At 43.1% G+C, this 26,916-nt stretch overlaps 1 protein-coding gene across 1 annotated transcript in view; it reads right to left on the bottom strand.

The window, feature by feature from the left end:
- Positions 1 to 8,582: 8,582 nt before the first annotated feature.
- KIF26B (kinesin family member 26B) overlaps positions 8,583 to 26,916 on the bottom strand; it is a 294,103-nt gene continuing 275,769 nt past the window's right edge. The window contains exons 13-15 of the mRNA XM_003640984.6: positions 17,711 to 17,913; positions 16,171 to 16,321; positions 8,583 to 14,459 (exon numbers count right to left, since the gene is read on the bottom strand). Of these exons, the coding sequence (XP_003641032.2) occupies positions 14,311 to 14,459; positions 16,171 to 16,321; positions 17,711 to 17,913 (503 nt within the window). The 3' untranslated portion in view covers positions 8,583 to 14,310. The remainder of the gene's footprint in view (positions 14,460 to 16,170; positions 16,322 to 17,710; positions 17,914 to 26,916) is intronic.

Below are 26,916 nucleotides of genomic sequence, written 5' to 3' on the forward strand. Positions count from 1 at the left end.
CCAGATACTTTCCAGAGAAGATTGAGAAAGCTGAGAAAAGAGAAAGTCGAGAAAAATGAGGCTCATGGATAAATACGTCAATGTGGCCAAGGTCAAACAATGCCACGATGGCAAAAAGTTCTGGAACAAAGGCCGGGGGTCAGTGACTGCTCCAGCATAAGAGGTCAGTATGAACAGCAGCACCCAGCTGCCACATTTTGCAGAGAGACCCCATACTGAACCGAGTAACAGCTGTCTTGCATCAATCTGTCCAGCCTGGCTGCGGTGCTGTAGTTACATGAAGCTCCCCATTCTGTCCTGCCATCACTGGTTGTGGGGTGCAAGGGATGGAAAGGCACCATCATCTTTTCTCATCGCAATTACAGTTCCTCCAAAACCAAGCTGCAGCACATGGGGAGCACTCTGCGAGCTGCCCTTGCTTAAGCTCTGCCTCTGCCACCTCGAGAGAGCAGTGCAAAAACATCCCAAATGCTTTTGGGCATTTCAGACCAAGGCCAAGTTAGAGAGCCTCTTTTCTCTTTCCCACTGGCCTTTTCATTTCTGATTTTGCAAGGTTGATCGTGCTGAAAATACATTTGAGATGGATGCTTTGCAAAATGGTCCCTACCAGAGCAACTGAGTGTATTTTTCTTGCCCCAAGCATAATGAATGCACGGTACCTGAAAATCTGCCGTCTTCTATTCCCCAGTCCTGTCATTCAGCTCAGTGATTTCTGTTTTTCCCAATAATAGTGATGTGTAAACCATACCTATATGACCCCCATTAGTGTTTCATGGGGTGAGTTCAACATTTTTATTTGCTCTGTGCTTGTGATCAACATGGACAATCAATTCTAATTCCATCATTCTTTAGACTTTTTGTAGGTTTTAATAAGGACCTTAGAGATTCCCTCCCCCTCCAAAAAGAATAACTCAGGCTCAGTAATTAGGCTTCATACAGTCACTGCTCACACAGAGGAACCTAACAAGTTCTTTATTGTTCCCAGGAGACCAATTAACTTTCTTTTAAATATATCTCTATATAGCTGCAGACACACACACACGCACACACAGAGGAATGCACATATACACAAGGTTTTCAGTAGTCTCGGACGCTGCAGCTCCTTGTTAACCATATCCTGATGAGGCTTTCAGCAAGAAGGCAAGGCTGAAGCAACCTGCTCAAGTCCTTTTAACTCCAAAGATGCCTACACCTAAAGAAATATCTCCTGCTTCTGGAGAAGGAGGAAGGGGAGATAACCACGACTTCATTACTTAAATTTCTCCTCCATCTCCTGAGCTTGGATAGACAGCACATAGTGGTCTCCTTCATTCACAGCTAAGGAGCCTGCTTCCCATCTGCATTTCAGCTAAGAGCTGATAAGAATTTAGAAAAGAGCAGTGTTTTCTGCCTCCGCCCCTTCAATTCAGTAGCTCTGATTCCCTGTCCCCAGAGGCTTGTGAATAGGAAGGTGGCAGTTTTACATAGCTCTTGGAGGAAAGCTGCTCTTTAAATCACAGGTGATTCCTCTTGACAATTCCACTTGACTTTCAGAGCAGAAGCCAGGAGGTGGTTATGGAGAAGGGTGTCTGATGAGAAAATTAGCAGAGCTCCACTTTTTCCCTCCCCCAGGGTCTTTGCTCTGCTCTTTTCTGTGCTTGCCTGTTGACATTTAATGAAGCTGTTTCTAATGAAGCTATTAGAGCGCTGCCTTCCTGCTGTAGGAGGGGCCAGGTGTGGTGCTGAGATGATGGAATAGGGTGAGGTCTGGCCTGTTTCTGCTTGGTGTTGCCCCTTGCCCTACTACAAATATCCCAGTGGTGTGTGCAAAGTGCTTGCTGAGCAACAGAACAGCCAAGCAGAGGATGGAGGGGCTTCTGTGGCCATCATGTTGCATGAGGATGAACCAGCCTCTGTGACACTGAGAGGCAGCTGGTAACCTGCGAGCTGAGTTCCTGGAGATCTCAGGGACTGTATGAAGGTGAGTGACCATGGGCTACTGGGATTTGCCTTCTGTTTTTGCTCTGGAAAAAATTCTTGTACCCAGCTTAAACCCTACATAGAACTGCGATCAAGGTGCACGTTACTGTGGAGTACTTCTCCTCATTATGCTAACAGGAATGCTGACTGAAGGTGATTCCCTATTACGAACTGGGAATGTTAATCTAACATCTGCAGTGGAAGGCACCAGTAAATACTGATATTTTAAAAGGTTAATGTAATGCGGGTGTACAAATAATTATTTTCCCTTGCCAAGTGTTTTCAGTGGAGACTGTGACATAACTTGTAAAAAACAGACAAAAGTCTGATTCTGTATTTTCTGCAAGTAGGTCTGTGCTGATTGCTGGCCTTTGGTTTTTGTTTATTTGTTATGGCAACCTGTAGTGCAACAAGAAAATGTGCGAATTGGGAAAGGTACACTACACTGTCAATAGAAAGCCCCTGCAAATCAAAAAGGCCAGAGGAATGCTGGTTCTTGGGCTGGGATAGGGCTGCCTGCTAGCCACCAGACAAGGATGCTGCCTTGTTTTGTGGCTGGCAGATGGAAGATGGACCTGACCTTGAATGTCTCAAGGGATGGGGCATCAGCCACCTCTCTGGGCAACCTGTCCCAGAGCCTCAGCACTCTAATTGTAAAGAAACATTTTCCCTTATATTCAATCTAAATCTCCCCTCTTTTAATTTGAAACCGTTTTCCTTGTCCTGTCACAGCAGACCCTGCTAAAGAGTCTGTCCCCTTCCTTCTCATAGCCCCCTTTACGTATTGAAAGGCTGCTATCAGTTCTCCCTGGAGAACTTCTCAACTTGGTGTCATCCTGAAACTTGCTGAGGGTGCACTTGATCTACTGTCCATGTCATTGATGGAGATGTTAAAGAGCACCAGTTCCAGTACTGATCCCTGAGGGACGTCACTTGTTACCATTCTCCATCCAGACACTGAGTCATTGATCTCTGTTCTTTGGGTGCGATCTCACAACCAGTTTCTTGTCCTTCAAACAGTCCTCACATCAAATCCATATCTTTCCAATTTGGAGAGAAGGATGTATGGGGACCGTGTCTAAGGCCTTACTGAAGTCCAAATAGATGACATCAGTGTCTCTTCCCTCGTCCACTGACACAGTTACACCATCAAACTTGTCCTGCGTGTCAGAAAAAGGCTCAGTGCCAACAAGCTCCTGGCTAATGTTTGCAGAGATGCAGAAACAGTGTAGGCATAGACTGCTGGTGATGTACAGATTTAGTTGAGCTTGGCCCACAGCTCAGACAAACCTTCAGCGGAGCAGCTATCTTAGTTCAGACCACAGCCAGATGAGAAGCCAAGAGGGGCAAAGGAGGGGATTTTGTTAGTCCTGCTTGATTTGGTGCCTTCAGGTAATACATTTTCTTACTTTTGGTAATGCAGAAACGTACCAAAGACAGCTTCAAAACATGCTGCGTTTCTCATAGTCCAGAGGAAAGGTGCCCCAAGCCTTTCACATGGTTCTGTAGCCAGAGTTTTGGGAGCAGCCTGGAGATTCCCACCTCTGCTTCTGTGAGAAACTGGTGCCTTGCTCACTGCGTGCTTCCCAACATGCAAACACCTACTGGGGCTTCACCCCAGTTACCATTCTTGAGGTGACACAGAAATGTTTTTCTTGCTGCTCTGTTCTTGGCAAGTGTAGGAAAACAAGTCAGGCAGAAGAAGGCCACAGCAAATGCATTGGCTTTGCACCACAGCCGTTCCTCTGCACCCATGGCTCTGCAGTGCCACCTGCCATTAGGCTTGAATTCCATGTGCCATGTGCAGCTCCTCTGAAAAACCTCAAGCACCCTGCCAAACTGAAATGGTGGAAACCCCAAATTGCCTCAGGCCTGCAGATGATCCCAGGCACAGATTTGTTGGCAGGGAAAGGAGATGGCAAGCGATGCCTATTCTTCCTCAGAAATCAGTCACCATGTCCTGCTTGGTACCATAAACACACTCATCTCAAAGCAGCCTTCGTGAGTGCCCCTGCCAGAGCAGCAGCTTGGGACCAGAAGGGATCCACAACCTCTCCCTGGCCCTAGAAGAGGTGCCTCCATCACTGCACTCAGCTGGCAGGACTCAGTGCAGCTGCTCAGCCTCTGTCCCTGCCCACTCCCTGTCCAGCACCAGAGCTGTCTGAATTGTCTTGTAGCAGAAGCTCATGCAGGAGGTAACCCTCTGTGGCTGGGCCAGCTCCTCAGCAAGCTGTATGGCCTCACATCTGAGTAAAACCAGGATGTGGCCAAGTATGTGATTCTTAGAAAAATCGATTTGCGGCTTGCCCATCTGAAACACTTTGGTTATTTTGGGTTAACTTACATTGGTGTGCTCTAAAAAAAAAAGCCCCAAAGCATCCTCTGCCGTGCCCAGGGAAGAATTTCTGGGGTCATGGAGGCAATTTGAAGCTCAAAGGTTTACAAGCCCCAGCAAGATAAGGCAGTGTGATGGCCTCCACGATTTATGGTGAGAGCTTATGGAGAGATCAACATGGCTTAGTGCATGGGTCAATCTTACACAGAGATCCTGTTTGAGCAGGGAAAAGGATAAATCAGTGAATCTTCATAGCTAGGTTTGACATTGCTTTCAGATGATAGACTGTTGGTTGGTTTGTTTCCCCCCTGCTCTTAGTCCCAGTGAAATTTCTGCTCTCAGTGTGCTGAGATGGATCTCAAAATGAGACTGTGTCCCCACTGCAGGCCCCTGGCAGTGCAGTGCCACGGAGTGTCTGAGGCTTTTGCAGGTCCTGGCCTTCAGGAGGAGGCTGCCAGGCTTTGTCTGGAACAGGATGCCCAGAGAGGTGGTGGCTGCTCCGTCCCTGGAGACCTTCAAGATTAGGTTGGACCAGGCTCTGAGCAAGCTGATCTGGCTGTAGGTTTCCCTGTTTATTACAGGGGAGTTGGACTAGATGGCCTTTTAAGTTCCCTTCCAACTCGAATGATTCTTTGGCTAATGTGTCATATGGGAAACCTGCCTCTTAGACCAGCATGTGTTGCAAAAATGTGGAGAAAAAGTTGAAAAGCAAACTAGTAACATCACGCACAAGCAAGGTAGGAACTGTTCAGAATGACAATAAATAAATATTTCACATAATGAGTCAGCCCTAGAACAGTTGTTGCACTGCTGTAGTATTTTAGCACTCTATATTACACTAGCACTAACTGCAGACCTACGAGAGAGTTGAGGTGAGATGCCCTCTTGCTAAGCTGGGCTTTTAGTACACATATAGTGTTTGTTCCTGCTCTGCAGATCACTTTATGCCACTGCAACGCTAATTGTCACATAAAAAGTCTAGAACCGGTGCTTCCACTGTTCCAGCCTTATCAGCAAAAAGAATTGAGTACAATGGCTGTGAAGTGCAGGCTTAGATGCTTTCCAGAAGCTTTTCTGTGGATTTCACAGCATCTTAGTGGCTTTATATGTAACCTTCAGAAATGTTCTCCAAGCCTCTGGAAACTCATGGCAGGCAGGAGTCCAAACTATACCCCCCTGGGGCAGCACGAGTCACTAACTGCAGGGTAAGAAGATGAACTGTTGTTTTTCAATTATTTGCCTAATTGTGTTGCCTTCCATTGTCCTTGGAGTGGTTTTGCTTGTGTGGTTACAGTGTTTTGCTCGGCTCCTGAGATGAAACTTGCTGGGCATTGCGGGGTTGCCATCACATACAGTTTAGGAGCAGGCAGTTTGCTCTTTAATAAAAACAGGGCTCTGAATCTTCCGCAGCTGCTCTCACTCTCCATAGTTGGATCCCTGGGCACCCAGCTAAGAGACAGAAGTGAGCGACTTAGTGCTCGTTTCAAGCAAGCACCAGGGCAGCTAGCAGAGCAGCGTGCTGGGTGGGTGGCACAGAGCTGCTGAAGGCACTGGTGTGGCGGAGCACAGCCATGAGCAGCCTGGCTTCTGCGCTCATGCTTTCATTCTCTGTGTTATTGTAACTGCAATGAGGGATTCATCTATTGTTGAACTAGAGAAATGTCACTTTTCTCCCCATTACCTTGGTTTCTAGTCATTCAGAGAATGAAGTGGGGCAGGGATGAGACAAGGACATTTCCTGGTCCCTTTAAAATACATGACAAAGCTCCTCCATATTTGGAGGTGTGAGGCTTTCTCTCCACAGCGAGCTTGGAAGTCCCACACACCACAGCTATGCGTCTGGCTGTACTTGGGCAGCTAGGAGCTAGAAATGGGGGTATGGATGTGTGTCAAATGCACACAGCTGTATACTTTTGGTTGCCAGTTGGCTGGCATGGAATCTGCAGTCTGATGCAAAGCATGGATGCCAAACCCATGCAATAAGGTTCCATGAACGAGGCATGCGTAAACATGCATGAAGATTAATGCAAATCTTTTCCCTTGATAAGCATCCATTGGGGACCGACTATTTTTGGCCATTTAGGGCTGTACCCATGTCACCGTTTGCCAGAGTTGTTCCTGAAGGGAAAGCAGATAGGACCCCCAAGCTACCTACATGCTTTTATGTGTTTTGGTCTTTGGGCACTGTAGAGCATTTGCCTGGTAATGCCCAGCATAGCGTTGCTCCGTTAAATAGCAGATGTCAGCCTCCAAAACTGCCAAATTGGCAACTGTCATGAATGCTAACAGATATCATAAAACATGAAATCCACTCACAGATGGTCTTGTTCTAGAGGAGATAAACATTAATTTTGTGTTCATACGAGAAGCAGTGAGATTAATTTTCTTCCCTCCCTTCTCAGTGGCTTAAAGACAGTGCTGCCAACCAAAATGAGGTGAGATCCCATGGCCCCAGTGTGTTACAGGCCAGTGTGAGAGATGAACCAGCTTTAACTTCTGGTTCTTCTCACCCTGGTTTTCCAGGAGTGAGGAAGCTTGCTCAGGACCACCACCAGGAGACAAAGCCCTGTCAGGTTTCCATGCTAAACCCTCTTCTGCTTTTATCTTCAGACTGGCAAGTTGTTGGCTTCAAAGACTTGGTCGTGGCTGAGATGTTAGTTTACAAGAGGTACCAGTCATTTCAACCATGCCTCATTAGGGCACCATGTTTTGTCAGGTACGTGCCTCTGCTCTTGTTCCATGTCCCAAACCTTTCCTGACAGTCTTGCTTCAGACCAGAGCTGTGTAGCATTAAGCTCTCTAAGGTTTCAGAATTGGCCAGCAATGAATTGATTTTGTTTTCAGCTTGTATAGAGATCACCATCAGTTCTCTCAGACAAAGTCTAAGACTTGTGCTAACCCATTTTTTCTCTGCTTTTGTCACTGTAAGGCATGTTGGGCTCTTTAATACTGATGTGGCTGCATGATAACAGCAATGAAGATAAATTACCTCAAAAATAGGCAATAAGCCTTTTAGCTCTTTACAGCAAATCAAAGCTGCTCTGAACAGCCCACAGATGAAAGAATGGCTGTTTATCTTCATTTACAGCTACTATGGAGAGGCACCAGCATGTAAATTCGTTGGCCCAGGGGCAACAGCTGAAGTTGTGAAGGAGTCATAGGGTTTGCCAGTAGGAGAGGAGGAACCCCCTCCTCCCCTCTGCCAACCCATGCCGTTATGTGCTAAATATTGCTTCTGTGGCCACCTCAAGATTTTTAGTTAAGAAGTGGCAGTCACCATAGGTGATGACATCCCCTGCCACTGAGGCTGCCATCTCTGTCACTGTGCTGATATAGTAACAGCGCAAAAGGAGGGGTTATTTAAATGCACAAATGTCAACTAAGGCTTTAGACTCCTGGAGTGCTAGCTTGTCCCTCCTAGCACGGGGCATATGAGGGAATCATCTGTCAGCATTTGACAAGTCTTAAAGCAGATGTTGCTTCCTTTTTTCTCCTCCCCACAAGAAGTATGACTTGTTGTCTTCTTCCAATGTGAAGAGCAGAACTTCCTTATTGGAACTCACCCAGTGGTTAACAGGCATTTAAGGTTTGCCCAGAGAGCTAATTCGCATCTTGTCTCACAAGTGAGGCACTCTTGATTATCAGCAGGGAGTACCATATACAAGGCAAGTAGAAATTGCAGACACCTTACTGGAAGCTCCAGGGATGGGCTGAACCTGCCACCATTGCCTCTCTGAGGGAGTAACACGTCTGAAGTAATAGACACAAACTCCTTATTACATCCACCTTGTATAATAGACCTGCATGGTGGCCAAGGGAAATCGGACACAGATGTGAGAGATGATAAATAATTATAAACTCATTTTTATATATTTTTTTGTCTCAATTTCGTTTTCTTGCTCACGGATACTGTTCGAGCAATGCCTGTTAATATGAGGAAGCACATATCCACAACCACCTTATATACAAAGATAACCGGTTCAGGCCTGCTGACTGTGTTTTCTTTTTGTTTCCAGACAGCAGCAGGGGAGAAGTTAATGGTGCTACGCTTGGTTGCAGTGTTTCTGTCATTGCTATCATACTCTGCAATTCCTTATTGCTATTTTCTGGCAAATCTGCTTCTCAGCAATACTTGCTTGGTAGAACTCCTTTGGGTATTTCAGTTTCAAGTTTGATCTAATTCACTCTCACTAACAGGACATCACCTTGTGTTAGGTCAAAAGCACCTTCTTCTCTGCCATTTCGTAAATGTTCTTATCCAAAGTGAAATAGGAGGAGGAGGCAGATATATCGGTAAGATAAAAGTAAACATTTAATGCCACTATAGTTTGATTTTTTTTTTTTCCAGACATCATATTTTTGACAATGTTTCACACCTCAGATACCACAAAAGGGATATTTTTTTTTAGCCAGCAAACAATAAACTTTACAATTTTAATGGCAAAAGGCTCAATGCATTTGTTGACCAACTTGGAAATGGCTGTGACGTTCAATATTTTGAACTTGTCCTCATGCTGTTCTTTCTCTTTCTTTTTTCCCATAAAATTTAGTTGATAAAATATATATATATCTACTACTGATATGTCCTCTTCTGGAATCACCCGTTGGTAGGGCCAGCATATGTTCTGTATCCATCATTTTGTCTCCTCCTTAGCTCCATTTTATACCATTGTTAGAATGAGAAAGAACGTAGCCACAGACAGAGTGAAATGAATTTAGCAAACATACACTTCAATGCATAGCACTTAGATCAGCATTTCCAACCATGATGTGTAAATAAATTATAAAATACAAGCAACTCTATAAAACAAGAACATCCTGAGTTTACAAATAAATTATATCCTTCATACATAGAATATGATGTGGATGTTAGTAACCAGCAGTTTCAGCTATGGAAGGGAAGAAAGTAAAACTTACTTAGAAAAGTTAGCATCTATGCATACATAAAATATATATATGTATGTGTGCTATATGTAAATATTCACACATACATATACAATAGAGAGGGTGAATACATCCATATCAATAGTATATAGAGATATGTAATATAGCTGAAACTGCCTCAAGCACCATTTTATTACCATTATTATAAAGTTTGCTCAATACTTAAGTAGGACCACTCAAAGTAAGATGGGTTGGGGACTTTTTTTCCTGTCTGAGAGAGTTTTGAAGGTGGTTTGAAATATCATGGATGTTACTATTTCACTTTCAGCACCTCTGTTCTTTGTAGAATAATCACTGCCTTTATGAGCTTCAGAATGTCGCATAAGTGAGACCGAATCTGCTGTTAGTGAGGCTGTTGGCAAAATCCATGTTGACTTCAATAGGGTCAAGATAAGAGTGCTACATTTTCAAGGGAAAATGATTATTTTTCTTTTTTTTTTCTTTTTTTAAGTTGCTTGAGAAGGAGAAAGAAGAAAAGATAAAGCCAACAATAAAATGGTTTATAATTTCCAAGAGCAGGTATGGAGGTTTAGATAACCCTGTGATGAGCACACAATAAATGCAAGAGCTAGAGATTATTACCTTGGCATTGACAAATCATTCACAGTTTTGTTTGCCATAGTTATTTGAAAACCTATTGCAAATCTTGTAATAGCTAGCAACATCCAACCTTGTGTCTCCAAAAAGTGCTGGGTGTTGCCAACACAAAAGCCTATGGAGTAACAAAATAAGGGCTAGAAGGACATCAGGATTAGGCAAAGTATGTCACCTATCCATGGTTTTGAGAAATAGTACCATCTCTTACTCCTGTCATTATGCAGTGGTATAAATTCTTTGATCTCTGAAGTGATTTGATGCATCCCTGATACTGTGTGATCGTTCTCCCATAGGAATGGGCAGCAGGGGGTCGCTCCACCTCTGGTTTATGAGAATATTTGCTATAGGCAGTCCTCTGCAACACAGAAAGTTACACATTACAATTTTTAGAACAATGAGGACTTGACAGAAAGCTTTATCTCATATGGGGCTACGAGTCCTGGCTTTCAATTGATGTGACCAGGGTATATGCACCACAGAAAAGCACAAATTGTTGTATTTAACAGTGGTGATTGTGAGATATCTTCCCTTCAACTTGTGGCGCCCTGAAATACAGAGTGGTTCTTTTGGATTACTTTGACAGGCCTTAACATTTCAATGACAGCCTCTGTGTGGGAACTGCAGTAACCTAGCTTTATAGGTTGAAGAACAGCAGGAATAAAGGCCCTTTGAAGGAAGCCTTCAAACGTGTTTTAAGCATAAGTTTTCCCTGTAGTGTGGAATAAGTCAACTTCTTGGTGAGTGATAGGAGAAAGGTTTTAAATGTAAACCTTGGAGGAGCCGAGGAGCAGTGTTGTTGCCATTTGTGAACAGCTATGCAATCTCCTTGCAGTAATGTGTGTGGGGTGTCTCCCTCAGGCTAGGCTCATATGCATTTCTTTGTATGTATATACTGCCCTTTGGTTTTATCATTACTTTTAGCTCACCAAAAAAAAAAAAAAAAAAAAAGATACAAAATCAAGAACGTTTGTAAAAGGTAGTGTTTGTCAGAAAGTTCATTTCCTTCAGCTGTCATAAAATCGGAATCCTGTGCTATGGATAATAATGCTATTTTAAGATAAACCCCACTATTGAGATAAATGAAAAAGAAATTATTTTTTAAAAGGACTAAGTCAATCCTGTGAGCATACAGCTTTAGTAAAGAGCTAAGAAAGGACAGCTTGGGTATCAGCTTGTTGCCTGTCTTTCTGTGAAATAATACTTCTGATTGCTTAGGTCTGAATGAATTGACAAGAAGCCATTCTGAAGCAAATACAAGGCATGGATGGTGGCAGAAAAGCCACCGGTAACTATGACAAATGCACCAGGAATTAGGGCTCTTCCACAGGCTGAAGGGAAGCAGAGCTCCCGAACTGCTGGTGAATGACCCAGGCTTTCTGCACCACTCCCAGCACTAGTGTGGGGACCAGTGGAATGGGTGAATTCAGATTGCAGCCAAATTCCCAAATCTAGGGTCTCAATTGAATCTGTGGTTGTAGAACAAGTTCTGCCCATTGTAGATATAACATTCAAGCACATTAAGATGAAAAGTTTTCACAGGCCCAGACTACTCAAGCAGTAGGTCTGAACGTAGCTATGGTAATGCAGACTAATGGCTGCTGCTCTGCAGTTATTACTGAACATGATAATAAGGATATGTGGTCCTCTGTTACACGAGAGAACAAAGATTCAACCTTCACTTCTAATTGCATTAACATTGCTGTTTCCCACTAAAGCTGTTCCAGGGAAATAAGATTGATTTCTGAATATGCAAACAATTAAGGACTCCATTCACATTGCTCTCGTATATTTTGGGTAACTTAATGAGTTTTAAAGAAATCAGGAAAAAAAGCAGCATTATACTAGCAATTGCTAAAAGAACGGAACTTCCTGGGTGACTTGCAAGAGTGTCTTCTGTAAAATCCTGGCTACTATAGACTAAAAGCAGTTTTAGTAAAGTCATGATGTTTTCAATTATCTGTTTTGCAGATATTTTAAGTACAATAAATGTTCACAGATGTCACATCTCAAGTTTACATTCCCTTGTATGCATTAAGCCACCACAATTCCCAAAAATATGGTCGCAATGAAATGACACAAGTGACAACCTGGGAAGCCTACAGGGCTACCTGTGGACACAGGTGAGTGAGAGATGGGAGCTGCTGGGAAAGCCTCTTTCCTGTGTATGTGACCTGACAGCATGAATCTGGGACTGTGCAAGACTGAATCCACAAAAGAAGATATGCTTCATTTACGAAAGGTACTAGGTCTTCATTCAGCACAGAACTGCAGAGGCAATTGCCATGGCTCTGTAGAACTGTACTGAAATCATGGGGAGAATCTATGGAGAAGAGATGCCCCAACAGAACCAACACATAACAAGCACCACTAAAATCATTACAAAGAGAACAAATCAGACAAAAAAGAAACCAACAAACCAGTTTTTGTGGTTTTGTTTGCTTGTTTGTTTGAGAAAGGGAAAGAAATCAGACGAATGTCTTCAGTGAATATGAGAGTCATAAGAAAATAGTGTAGAATATAACAGGAAAGAACTTCCATATATGACCTTTTTTCAACCCCCAAATAAGCCTATGGAATGTTGGAAGGATTTTCTACAAAATGCAGTGATAAGGCTCACAGAATGAATAAGATCTGTTAATATCCATTATAGAGAATTTGAAGAAAAGATATGAATGTTATTTCTATCTTTTTTTTTTTTTTTTAAGGTAACTACTAGAAAAATCTATCAGTATTTTTGTGGATTTTTTTCCACCAGTAGTGGGTGCTTGGCATACTGTAAAATGGCATTAATATGATGATGCAGGTAATGAAAGAGCTACATGTAGGAACAATAAATTGATGAATTGAGGCATACTGAGTATATGTCAAATGTTGATGTTACTTTCTGATAACCAACAGGAAGGTCACACAAGGATATGTGAGAGGATTGTTTTGTGAAAGGAATTATTTCAATATAAAAGAAAAAGAAACCTGTAGAAGAAAAAAATTACTTATGCTCATGCGTAATTAACATGCAAATTTCACACACTTCTTTAAGTAACACAAAGGATGTTCCTCCCCACATACTGTTTTATAGATAACGATGCAAACAAGTAGAATATCTGGTTGTGCACTGAGGCCCAGACCTTCATCCTTTTAATCACATAATCATAGAATGGGTTGGATTGGAAGGGACCTTAAAGATCATGCAGTTCCAATCCCCCCTGCCATAAGCAGGGCTGCCTCCCACTAGATGATGTCACCCATTGATGTCAAGATGACTTCTGTCATAGTTCAAATAAGGGAATGTGATTAGGAAAACATCACCATCAACATGCCTGAATCACTAGATCTGCTTACTCATGGCTCCTGCTTATCTCTGGACTAGCTGAGGTGAACAGAGCCTGCACATCTCTGCACCTTTCAGGTATGTCTGGGCCAGGGACATAAGGAAGGCAGAGTTAAATTTTATCAGTCATGGAATCAAGAAAGAAGGACAAAAGAAATCATTCATTTTTGGACTGATAAGCATGAGAGACTCACCCTCAAGAGTAATTTTCCATTGAGTTATTAGCCCCAGAAAAAGGGGTTAGGATAAAAGTACCTTCTCATCCATAGCTCTAGCCAGTAAAAAGGTAAAAGTACATGAAAAAGAAAGCATGTTATGGGTGTTAAATCAAATACAAAAGGTACTTACTTCACCGTAATGTCACCTCTCCTCCCTCACACACTGCAGAACCTGCAGGTTAGGAAAATTACTGTGCCCTCTACCACTTAAGATTGTACAGAAGAACATATAAGCAAACCTTGCTCACTGCTAGAAATATTTGTGTGTCATCTGGGAAGCTAAGTTTCTCTTTGAGTGGCCTTACTCCGTTAACAATAAAAGACAGTTAACATTTATTCATATGTTGTACTGATTAGGAAATATCTCTACAAACACAAGTTACTTAGAAACAGCAAGTCTGAAACAGGAGAAAACACCAAGAGAAAAACAAGCTGTAAGTACATTTCAAAAGTGTGTTTTGTTTTTTTCCTTTTTCATCTTTTGACTAGCACCATCTGTACACAAGAAAGTATGAACATAAATGTTTGGATAATAAAGATTTGCAAGGCACTTGAACAGTCTTTCTGGATAGGATTTCTTCTAATGAACCTCTCAAGTGGAAGTCCTACAACCACCTTCCCTCCTCCCTCAGCTAATGCAAGGAAAGAAGTCTCTTCTGCCAGCAGTTCTTATTTACAGACATGTCCTTAAAGGTTCCTCAAAGTGCTCTTTTAGGCTAAGAGAATCAACATCCTTCTATCTCCATTTTTTCATGTGTGTCCTGTTATTTTTTAATACTACTCTTCTGTATAGTAAAGCAAATCTCTCATACACACAGTTGAGACTTGACTCCAACCTTCATCCTCATTCTGTTGTCTTTGGGATGCTATTCAGAAGGGAAAAGGAGGATGGCAGAGATGTGCATTGAAATTCTCTTGAGGTTCGCTCTTTATCTGCGTCTAGAGGTGATGTCAAAACACGTGATCATCATGAGATGAGCCTTGCAGAAGTTGACACGGTTTTCCAAACGTTCAGTCACACACTCCAGGGCCTCCAGGTATTCCAGAGAATCCAGCTCGAATACCTGCTCCAGATCAACTGTAGGAAAGAAAATACACAGATAGAAAAAGCATACAAAACCCAGCACTAGGTGCTGACAGATATGGATCCAATTCAAGCCTTCAAGAACATCCGTACTGTACACAACGTTATCTTTAGCTTCCCACTGTCACTGAAAGTTGTGTCTATTATTTAATGGCTATTAAAATGGCTTGTCAATGAAAATACTGTTAAGATTGCACAGAATACTTTCTTGAGTGATATGCTTTGCCATCCTTTCCAGAGCAGCAGCAGAGTTTTGCCATGCTCCATCTTTCCCTGAGGAAAGCCAACAGAACTGCTCCTCCAGCAACCACACAGCTCACTGTAAGGAAACCAGGTGGGCACAAAACGCCTGTGTGTTTAAGGTTAACATTTGCTCCTGCAGGGAACCCACAAGTTGAACGTGATGGAGAGATTCGTCATTGAAGTGTAAAATTGGCCAAGTTGATTTTAATTGTTTCCATTGGTTTTCTTTACATTCAGAGCTTGCTTCAGCATTGTGCATTTATATATGTATTGACTCTCTCATGCATTCTTCTGACCAAAAAAGAGATTTATGGAAGTTCTCTGCTGAATTCATAACTTGGAATCAGAAACCATCTTCCAACTTCCTTGCTCATCACACCTCTCACTGTTCGGGGCAATTCTCACTAGCTTGTTCAAGAGTGCTAACGGAAGGTGTGTACATCACACTACTGTAGGTTCCCTTTTGCTGCCAGAGACAGCTGGCAGCTGCTTCCATGGAAATTGTATGGGAACTGTGTGATCTCAGCCAATGCTTCACATCTCATCTAAGCCCTGTGGTCTGTGCTATCCTTGAGGCTTCCTGCACTTATCACACTGGAATCAGAAGCAAAGGCATCACACATCAGTATGCAGACGGCAATGTACAGCAAATCTCTGGTCTTTAAATCTGCCTCTTTTGCCTCATATTGTGGTTGTTTTGTAGAGTGTACCAATCTAGTGTTAACTTATGACAGTTGTCAAGGGAAGAGTTAGGTCACAGCACCCAACCTCCTTTTACCCCACGCAATTATCATTAAAAAAAAAACAAAACAACCCCTTGAATCTATTTTTTGGAGAACTCTTCAACAGAGTTCATCTGTTCACTAACACTAAAAAATGCTGTACAGTAACTGCAGTACGCTTTTTATCTTTTTCCTTCAAGGTGTTGAGGTTCTTCTGCATCTCAACGTGAATGCCCTTTAAGGTCTGAATTTACACATCTACAGTTATGAAAAATGGGCCAAATTCATTCTTCATGTAAGCCCACTGGTGCCAAGGGACAAGTCTGCTCTGCAGTGTTATTTTGTGTTAGAAGAGTAGATTTATAATATTGCTCATATGTCTCAGTGATCTGAGGGCAAAAAAACCAAATATCTCATTTTTGGAATCTGTGAACTGAGATGTGTGAACGATAATCTATGAATGGCAATATTCACCATTACAATGTTGTACCATTTTAACATTCAGCTCTCAGGCAAAAAGGATTGTTCAGTTCTACCATCAAGATTTAGTAAGAATTATTGGGACTAGTTCTAGAAATACAGTCAACTGAAATTTTGTCCTTAGGTCATATGTCAGCTCATTTCAGTCTACAAACACAGTAACACACATCACATTCTTAGCAAACCTTTCTACTTCCCTTCCTCACGGTGAAATAAAGCAAAGGAAACCTATAAGTTCAAGCAATAAACAATGTTCTTACATTCGCTGAGCCATTTATTAGGATCCAGCATCAGGTACTGTTTGGTCACCTCCAGTTCTCTCATTAACCACTCATACTTGGCCTTGACCTCAGCAATTCTCTGCTGGCGATGCTCCAGGATTTTCAGCTTGGCATTGAAACATATCACTTCCTGCCAACCAGGAAAAATGAGCAGGGAAGGAACAAGTGAAGAGGAGAAGAAATACCCAGATCCATTCAGCGAAATGATCTTCCAATCAATAATACTAACAGTGAGACATTTACTCTGGAAGCATATGAATTACTGCACAAAATAATCTATCATCTGTTTTATTTTTATTGTGTGTTTTCTTTCTTTAATTATTATTTTGATGTTTTTGATCAATGAGCTTTGGACTCTTTGCAATGATATTTAATAATAAACAGTAATAAATAACACCACACAGCATTGTGGAATCAGATTAACTGTTGCAAAACATTTCTGGTTTTTGTCAACAGAAGTTTGGCTAAGAAAAAATGAAACTCTTGGGAAAAGGAAATCCATTGCTTGGTACGTTAAAATCCTAAGTATATCTCTGCTTGGTGTGTAAGAAATGCAGCAGTCACATCATTAAATAAGAAAACTGGTAGCAGTATCAAATTCTAAACATCCTTAAACAAAAGGACGATGTTGGTGTGAAAAGTTCCATCAATTCATAATAATTAAAAATGAAAATACACCTTCTTTAAAGACAAGGGGCACAGTAACAGCACAGGCTGCAATGCTGTCTGGATGCACTCCTCTTGGCCTCATATGATTTCTGAGTGGTGGCACTCATCAAGATGTGCAGTAAGTGAAGCCACGGTGAGAGCTGGCTATCATTACCAGGCTGGGGGCAGCCCCACTACCAGAATTAAACTCCTCCAAGCCTGTGCTAGAGGCTCAACACTGCTCTATCTTCTGTTCTGTAGGCAAATCTGCTGTGTGAAACAAATGTGGCAGAAACACCACAATCACCAAGCAGTGATGTTTTTCTCCGTGTAGAACTGTACCAGATGACACCACCACAAACAACCTTAATTGAATGACAGGAGCCTGGGAAAGAAAAATGCCTTAAAATTACAATAAAGCTTATATACACAGTTACTGTAAAAGCACCAACTTCAGATACTGTTCATGATTGTACTTCTCAAGAGCTGGTCTTTATAATTCTCCAACTTTTCTTTATGTTTTGAGGGGTGAGGTTGGGAGGAGAGGCTTTGCTATTCTGGAAACAATATCATCAAAGCACTTGTGGCACCACTGCTGTGTAGAAAGATAGATGTGAAGAGCTGCTGGAGCACACCAGTCACCAGGACTATCAGCAAGAGCAAAAATACAAGAAACCAATGTCTGTTAGCTGCTACTGAAGAAGGCCTAACTTGAGTTACAACTGGTCTTAAATGAGATACAAGTATTGCTGCAAGTTGAATTAACGATGTACAATACTACACAGTTCTGACTGCTTTCCTATGAATCGCACTTCCAATCTGAATTCCTCTCTCCAAGAGGAGACAGGCAGCACATGAGGATCTCACTCACCTTGCTGTCTCCTCCTCGTCGCCGCTGAAGTCTCTCCACATCATCTATCTCATAGACTTTGATCTCAAAGGGCTCCCCCAGCCCCCTCTGTGCACTTCGCAGGGGTCCATCCACCCAGCGGACCCCAGGGCTGTTTGCAGGCTTCCTCGCTGGGGAAGCGGTGTCAAGCGATAAAGCTGGAATAAGCCTCCGTCTCTGTGAGCCTGCAAATGCAGAGATCACCATGTTGCGTTAGCACAGTTAGATTTGATCCTCAGAGGGCACGTGCACCCTACAGCTTCTGGAGGTTGCAACTGCTTCTGTTAGCTCAGGTCTCGGCGTGTATAGGTATACTGATGAAGGGCCAGAGCATCAGGTGATATCTTGTCTGGCTTTGCTGTCCTCTCTCTTCACTGGTACTGGCTTTTACAGCCTACAAATAAGCATCAGCCTCTCCACAGCCCATCTCTAGGGGAGGTATGGTCGCGTTGCTTTCATTGTTGTTTTTTTTTATAGTAGCATAAAAAAGCACTTTGATGCCCAAGTTCCTCTACTGCACAAGAACTACTATGGCAACACTTAGTCCTTGGTACAACACCACTCTGGAGTGGCTAGGGCAGTAAAACCACTAGCAAGGACAAAATGCCTGCAGTATGTACATCCAATCTCAGCAATTGCCCTGGAATTGAATTACCCTTGTTTCTGTTCACTATGGAATTTCTCTAAAACATTCGTCACTTACATGCATGGCCTAGCAGTGGTGAAGGGCAAGACAGCAGCAGCAACAACTGCCTGGCAGAAGGGTTAGTCACTGTGTCTGCGTTAATAGTTCTGCTTTACGATACCAGCACAGCGGATGGGAGCACTGCAATTGCAGAATATTTACCATGGTTGATAAAGCCTAGCCATATGGAATGCATCTGCCATGTGAGTTGCCAAGTCAGGGCCTCAGGTAAAGCAAGGAGAAAAAGAACGTCACTGGCCTGATGGCAGCAGCAGAGAAGTTGAGCATATGGGTTTGTTGGGAGGAAGAACAGACGTGTGCAAAAAAAAAAGAAAAACAACTGGTTACATTTCCCTGCTCAGTTTGGTTCAGTCAGAGCAGTGGCTGGGTTACAGACAAAATAAAAGGGTTTGCAGCCGACAAGTCCTGCACCATCTCTGCTAGGAGACATCGGGGATACAGGGCACGGGAGAAACAAAAACAGAAGGCAAAGTCAGCAAGTCTAAATGAAACTATCAAGTGACCCTCTTGGCTACAAGAACAAAACTGATGCCAGAAGGGAGGGAGGGGGATGCAGAATGATCATGCAGATTTTATTTTTAAAAACAAGATAAAATCATCTAAAGGAATCCTTAGCACTGTATTCATTGAAACTTGAATGTAAACAGCTTCTAAAAGTCTGCCAACTTCATGCGTCAATGAAAACTAAAAAAATAATAATCCATTGGTTGCTTACTTTTTGGATTTGCAAGTATCCAGCATCAGTTTCATTCATGGGTGTCTGTTTCTCAGCTGACAACTTTGTGAGCTATCATTGTTTTGTGAGTGCAGCAGTCTGTCCTAGAAACCAACAGCTGGTAATGAGCAATTAACCTGTAAATGCTAGTTTTAACATGGAGGAGAATGCTCCGTCTTGCTGCCTATCTGCAAAAACTTAGTCTACGGAGCTTTTATTCCAGTGCATCCAAAATAACTCCCTGCAAGAAAAGGAGAGCGAAGCCAAGTCATGCAAACAAGCAGCCCTTTTGTACCAAATGGCCTCAGCCCTGACCTGCCCATCCCATCACATCCATCATACTCGTGCTTCTAATCAAACTGCAGCCCAGCAAATGAGCCCATGCCGGAACAAATGAAGCCTTACAAATACTAGCAAGCACAAGTTTTTTTAGACCTTTTGAAACACCACTGGAAGTCAATGTCAGCATAGCTAACAATTGGCAACAACAACAGAGAGGCAGTATGGGAAGGCACCAACAAAGTGCTGTACTGAGGGTGACTGTCATCAGTGATGCCAGAGAGAGGCAACTGAAGGGCGAGAGCAGCTGTGTATGTGAAGGGAGATGAGATGGGCTGGCAGACCATTACTATTTGCTGCATGCAAGAGATCCTGCAAAGGGCTCAGCCCCGTTAGGAAATGAGCCCTCTGCTTGCTTTGCTGTGAACGGCACTGAGTTCATCTCAGGTTGAGATGAGACCAAAGGGATTAGGCAGCAACTACTTCTAAAAGCACATTTTTTCAGGGTCTTGGCTTCTCAAAGGAGTAGTCTGAGTGTGAAAGCAATCTCTCTCCTACCTTTGCTGCTCCTCAGCTTTTAGAGGCAGCAGTTCCCCTGGAGATGCGAATGAATCTGATTCACCTTGCCATGAGGGCACCACCAGGCTCTTACTTGGAGCAAAGCGAAACAGATGTCACTGGAGTATTAATTACAGTAAATGTTTTTGCATTGCATTTCTGTTCATACCCGTTTAGCTGAACGACAACCTGAAGCCTGGGGTCTAGAAGGAGAACTCTGGCACGAGACTGTCTAATAGGCCATATCCTTCAGTGAAAAGGCAGAGACCACAGCTGTGGCAAGACGTATGCTAACATAAGCTCATTGTGCTTTTCATGTCTGCAAAGCCTGTGGGTTATGCCCCCATCACAGCCAGGCGTGCGACAGGGCTGTGCCATCAGGCAGAGCATTGCATGTTTGCAGGGAAGCAAAACTGAATCCAGTTATTTGAAATATGCACTGATCAATAGGCTGCTCTTTAGTCCAGGTACAGAAAATGACAGTGTTGTCTGAAAGGAGACGCCTGCCACTGACTTCTCCATTCAGTCCCTGCTTTTTCTGATTTGGCATTACTTGGGATCAGCCTGGAGATACAGCCTAAGCAGTGCCACAGAGCAGCTGACAGCTTCCTCATCCATATCGACACACAGACACAACCAACTGCTAAAATGAATGCAGTTTTCCAAATCTCAAGCTTAGCTTCAGCACAAATAACCACACTGTGAAACAGCCCTGAAAATGCACAGAATACAGCAGATCGGTTTTCTACTTTGAGCAATTGGTTAAGGTCTGGCAGGTTCAGCTCTGCCAAAGACCGGACAGGGTTTAATTAAGATAAAAGGAGCAACAGAGGAGTGAATGTGTGCAGTGTGAAAGTGGATCTGGCTGAAGAGCGGCACTGAAGCTACAACACACTGCAGCGCAGATATGTCCAGAGAATCCTTCATCTTTAAAGTATTAGAAACACAGACCAAGCTAGCTAAGTGTGGAAGGGTAACTTCAAGGATAAAAAGACTCACTGACCTCAGCAAAACTCCCAACTCCATAAGGGTATGTGCTCATAAAAGCATCTGTTAACCACGGCAGAACCCCTAAGAAAGCTGGTTTTGTTTAACTACTGTACGTTTTGTGGTGTTCCCTTTCTATCGCTTTCTAAGAACATACTTCAGTTGGAGCATCTTCTCTGTGGAAAAGGTAAAAGCAAAAGGTATATAGAATCATAGAATTGCTCAGGTTGGAAGAGACCTTAAAGACCATCAGGTCCAACTGCAACCTAACCATATACTACCCTAACTAACAACCCTCTGCTAAATCACTAAATGCCAAATACCCACAAGAAGGAGCATGATGTATACCTCTTCAAAGCAGGATGCATCTGAATGGGATGCAAAACAATCACTGCCCCTGGAATTTCAAGTTGTGGAAGATGAAACTTTAATTTGATATCATATAATTTCAGGAGTTTATAGTACAATCTTAAAAGCAGGATGCACAGCCAAAGCTATTCTACTGCATTAAATGCTTGTGGAGGTAAAACTGCCTTTGTGTGCAGATCTTGGTCAGCATTTTGTTGGTTTTTGTGTTGTTTTTTTTTTCTCACCATAAAGTCCTTACAAACTGAAGGTGATTACAAAAACCTAATCTTGGCTAAGGAGAGCAGTACCCGAAAGCCAACAACACTCCTTCTGTGGCTTCATTTCCAAGGAACAATAGCACCAACCTCCAATCAAATTGTTTGCTGACTGGCAGAGATTATTTGTCTGTTCCCTCTGCTGCTCTTCCCTGTCCAACAATGGGGCTGCTGCTTTGTTTGAGCTGAAGATGCTATGCTGACTTCTCTCTTTCCTATTTCCTACAGGGTCTGCCCTTATGGGCAATTATCCATGACTGAACCAACTTCTCCCATTTCCTTTGACCTCCCTCCTCCTAGTTTATTTTGCAGTGCCCTTTCCTCAGTGAAGAGAACAGCTACTCATTCCTCCTTGGATTTTCACACAGTATGTGCAATGCTAAGATCCTCTCCCAGTTCCTCACGTCATTGCCAGTGCTTTCCAGTGGGAAGTTGCAGTGATAGCACGGAGGCTTCACTGGAAATGTTCAGGGTGCCCAACTTGAGGTTAGTACTGCAACCAGTAAAGAATCCTGGCATTTATTGCCAGAAAATCCAAACTGCATTTGCTCATCCTGGCAACTCAGATTGCACCTGAAGAACTGGAGAAGGAAATGCCAATAGGATTTGTCATTAAGAATAGAGTCTTCTGTGACCACATCCCCATAAAACAATTCAGTCCTTATTCTGTGTTGGCTTGTATGCAATCCTGCCATTGCAAATCAGTAAGGAGTACAAGGACACTTGGGGCTCGAAAGAACTGCTTGCTGTATGCAGGAATAAAGCAACCCTTATTTATAATTTTCCACTCATAGCTCTACTAGACATGTTGCTTCTATATATCTAAGGAACCTCTATATGTATAAGAAGCATGCTGAGGTACAGCCTACATCTAATTTTTTTCTACCCATCCTGTTCAGTTTTAACCATATTTCTTGAATTACCGTCTCACTTTAAAAGGAGCCTTTCAGGGCAGTTTAGAGCTGGTGAATGAGCACTGCTGAAACCAGATGAGGAAGCAGCCCTCCTGCAGCGTGGCAGGTTGACAAGTAATCTGGGAGATGCTTCAGGGAAGATGTACATCAAAGGGGGCTGTGCTTTCAGTGCCTGCAATCCCTAGCAAAAAAAAAAGAAAAGAAAAGAAAAAAGAAAAAAAACCACAGAGTTTCTTCTACATCTTTATCTCCCCTTGGTCTGGATTTTGGTTTGTCATGCATTTCTCAGCACCCGGGTGTTACTTAAGGAGCTGGTTACTGTTACTGCAGTAGGCGCTAAATGTCTGTGCTGCCAGTGGCTTGGCCAGCAAAGACAGAGGATGGAGAAGGAAGGGGCTCCGCAGCCCCAGCGTTAGATCATGATGAGACAGCAGTAGAGGCATTCCTATGAGCTAATTCTGTGGCAGCGTAAGGAGCAGGTTTTATTTACACTCGGTGTAATGGCGTGCGACTCAGTCATGCATGTTACATGGAGCCTTCACTGTGCACAATAGCCTGCTGCCATTTCCTCTATTAAATCATTCCTATGTTCATGTGGCTGAAAGCTCAGTGCTGGCATGCAGTAGTCAAGCGTGTAAAAAATGATTACTCTGATCCCTTTCAACACAGATTTGCTGCATGAAATGGCCTCGCATTGACCTGGGAAAATCAATGCTGTTGTTTTAATGAACAAAAAAAAAGTGGAGCTGAAGCCCACACTGCCCCTCCTTCTGCTCTCCCAGCCAGCAGTCATATGCATAAAGGGGTCACCTGCAAGCAAACAACGTCTTGCTGTATGGCTCTAACATCCTTTGTCATGGTAAGGGAATAATGCAGGATATCAATTAGCTATCGTCAATTGTAAGCAAGTTAAAGTGGAAATGCTGGAGAAGCCCTACAGCTTTGTGATACAAAGGGCAATTTTCAGCTCCCCACAGTGCCTTAGGCAGTCTAAACATGAACCAAATTCCTTTTCACTTGGATTCAGCAAAAAAAAAACTTAGATTTTTTTTTTTTTTGACGTTTTGTTTCAGCATTATCATTTTGGCCATGTTTCAAAACACGTTGGTTTTGTTGGTCGTAATGTTTGTAATGTTGGTTGGAGATGGACTTTCATAATTTACAGCCCCCAGATTCAGCCTCTGGCTTTTTTTTTTTTTTTTTTTTTTTTGTTGCTTTCATGGACTGGATTAAGCACTTCCAGAGAGGCAATGTGTGTGAATATGGAGTTAACAGGGCTTTCCAGGAAATCTGAAATCTCCATCTTTAAAACCAACCCAGCAGTGAAATCCAGAGCACAGAGGTAGGAGCAAAACGGGCCCTCTAATTGCAGATAATTATTGTCATGTCTTAACAGTCTGTCTTTTTATGAAAGTGTTTAAAATCATGTAGCAATTTGTTCTACTTTGGTAGCAAAACTGAGAACTGCAAAAGAGCCGCGAGGAGTCATGAAACTTTACTGCAAAAGCCATAAACTGCTGCAGCAAGAAACTTTAATTATCTATAGGCAGACAGGTTCCCTGTGCAAAGAAGATTAAAGCACAGACAGCACAGACACACACACACACACACAGAGGCAAATCCTATCCCAGACAGGTAGGAGCACGGTGCTGCATATGCCGGTAAATACAGCTAACTGTAGCTCAGGGCACACGTTGAAACATCAGGAAGCCAGCATTGAGACAGTGGCTTTCCCCAGTCTTGTTCAGACTCGGCCTTAACAACAACAACGGCGTCCCTTAATTATTTGTTCCCCAATGCTCTGTGATACTCAGTGTTCTGGAAGGCTGAAGTGGCCCAGAGTAGCCTCACAGTGAAGCCCTTTACAAGCACTGTCTCCCCTGGGCCTTGACTTTTTTTTGGCAGTGTCTCCTTCCCACACGAGCCACCTCATCCTCCCACATCTTTGACCTTCAGTGCCACGCTGCATTGCATGCTGGCTGCTCCCCCGGCCTGCCTGGACACAGAGCCCGGCCCTGCGGGCTTTACCCCGCTGCCATCAGTCAGACTCAGGCTCAGCTCTGACAAACCTCAACTGAAGGGCACAGAAATTAAAGGAGAGACCCTTGCTGGCAGAGAAGGCTCCGGGCTCAGCAGAGTGCTGCAGGCAACGACACATAACAGCCCCTATGCCTCACCACATGTCACATGTACTGGGGCTCCCTCAGGCACGCAAGCCCAGGTTCCCAAAAGGAACAACAAAGCAAACAGCCTCGGAATATCCCTACGTTTTCCACTGAAAGCTTTATCTTGTAACATGCTGTCTCACAGCTCCTCCCATTCTGCCATCCCCAGGGGAGGCCTCCTGGCAGATCTGGCAGTCCTGAATCCTCTGTAAGACAGGGCAAAAGGCACGAGCAAGGCATCTGAGCACATGGAGAGGGAATGCAAATGGCCTGGCTAGGCTGAGTAAGCCTAATTAAAGCTCTTGCACTGCTGCTAGCTTAGAGTTGATGGGATCACACACCTGGAAGCAGCAGCAAAGCTGCGTGGCTGAAATCATCCAGTCCTGTTTTGCATTGAGAGCTTTTCCACAAGGCCATGATCTAGTTTTGTGAGCTGGTTACAGACAACAGACATTACACAGGCTGCCCAAGGTGACTGAGAGAACCAGCAGCACCACTGGGAACACAATACAGATCTTGCAAGTCCTTCCCTGCCGCCCTGCCTGCCTCCTGCTTATCCCTGTTGTGTTCCCAGGGTACAAATACAGCTCGGTTAAAATGGAGTTAAGCCTGAATGCACTCCCTGATGACACAAGAGAGTTTGTACTATAAAAGCATCCTTGTCGTTGCCTTTCCATGGAGCAGCATGAGGCCATTGCACTTGAAATTTCTGAGGTATTAAAAAATAATATATAATTGGTGCTAGTGATGACTATGCTGTAACACTTCAGTGCTCTGCTCGATACAGCATTGCCTCCCCGAGAGAGAGACTGGAGTCAGAGCCAGGAAAATGGCTGAGAGATGCGGATTGTTTCCTACAGGAAGAATGCTAACAGAGTGAGCAAACAAATGGGAGCAAACACAGTTGCACAGATGCATGTGAATGGAGACAGGGGAAGGATTGCCACAAAAAATAACAGATAAAACCCTCCTCTCCAGTGCTCAGCAAGGGCAAGGAAGGATGTGCAGCCAAGTCAGTCAGGGTTGAGGTTAGGAGTCAAGGGTGCCTGCAATTTAATCCTCGGTCTGGCTGTCACTTAGTGGAGGCATTGTGTAAGTCAGTAAAGCTCTCTGCCTTGATTTCTGCACCTGTAAAATGGAGTCTGGAGTAATATGTGCAACACAAGGTGGATTAAAGGGTGGCCACACAAAGCTTTGAAATACACAGCGATATATCAGGGCTAAATAGCTCTGTTCTTGCTATAAGTGGTCACTTTAGGGCAGTATCTGCTGATGCTGCATTATAGGACCAGTGTTAAAAGCTACAAAGACAGAAACGTTTATGAAAATAAAAGGTTGCTTCAGGGGGAAGGCTTAAGTGGTTCATGATATAGACACATGATTTTCAGTAGGTATCAGAATATAAGGGGCTAATAATTGGGTTTGGGGTTTTGTTGTTGTCGTTTTTACTTTTGTTTACACAGCACTGGGCTGTCTGTTAATTTTACATGTGCCCACGTAGAGCCCAAAATTTAACCCAGGGCTACACTGAAGGATATAATCTGGCTTTATCTTTCAAAAGCCGTCAATGTAGGTCTGATGCTTCATGTATGACAATCAGCACAGAAGCACCTACACATAAAAATAATGCACTTAAAAGCATTGAAAGACAAGATCTTAATCTCAAGAAAAAAATGATGTCTCCCCAGTGTGTCAGAACTTCAAAAGTAATTGTGAGATCTGACAGGGCTGCTGGTGATTCTGCTAAAGACTCTTTATAGCTCCTCTTAAAGGGGCCTTGGGCTGATTCATGATGATCGTGTCTGACAGCTAGCATTTCTGCTAATAATAATCATAAATAAAGTGGACAAGGTTGCCTGACCTGAAATGAGCATATCTATAGTGCCATATCCATTACAGCACAGTGGATCTGCAACTGCAAATCAGGAAAGGTCCAATGCTCTTGACACTATGTATTAAAATAATATCCATCTTTCAAGAGCTCAGAACCTTTGTATGCTATCGTTTTCATTAAGAAGTGTTCCTTGTGAGAGATCATTCAGATGAGAACAGACTTACAGACAGGAGAAATTACGGAGGATAAAAGATTGCAAACCTTTGCATATTTTTTTGTTTATTACGCAATAAAAATATGTTTGCGAACATCTCTGTTCTTCCTTATATCTCAGATCCTCCTTCATGTTCTCCTGCATTGAGGTAATAATCCCGATTTTATGCCATCGTAAATCTGCTGACATGTGA

This window comes from Gallus gallus, chromosome 3 (genome assembly GCF_016699485.2).
Source record: "Gallus gallus isolate bGalGal1 chromosome 3, bGalGal1.mat.broiler.GRCg7b, whole genome shotgun sequence".
Taxonomy (NCBI): Eukaryota; Metazoa; Chordata; class Aves; order Galliformes; family Phasianidae; genus Gallus; species Gallus gallus.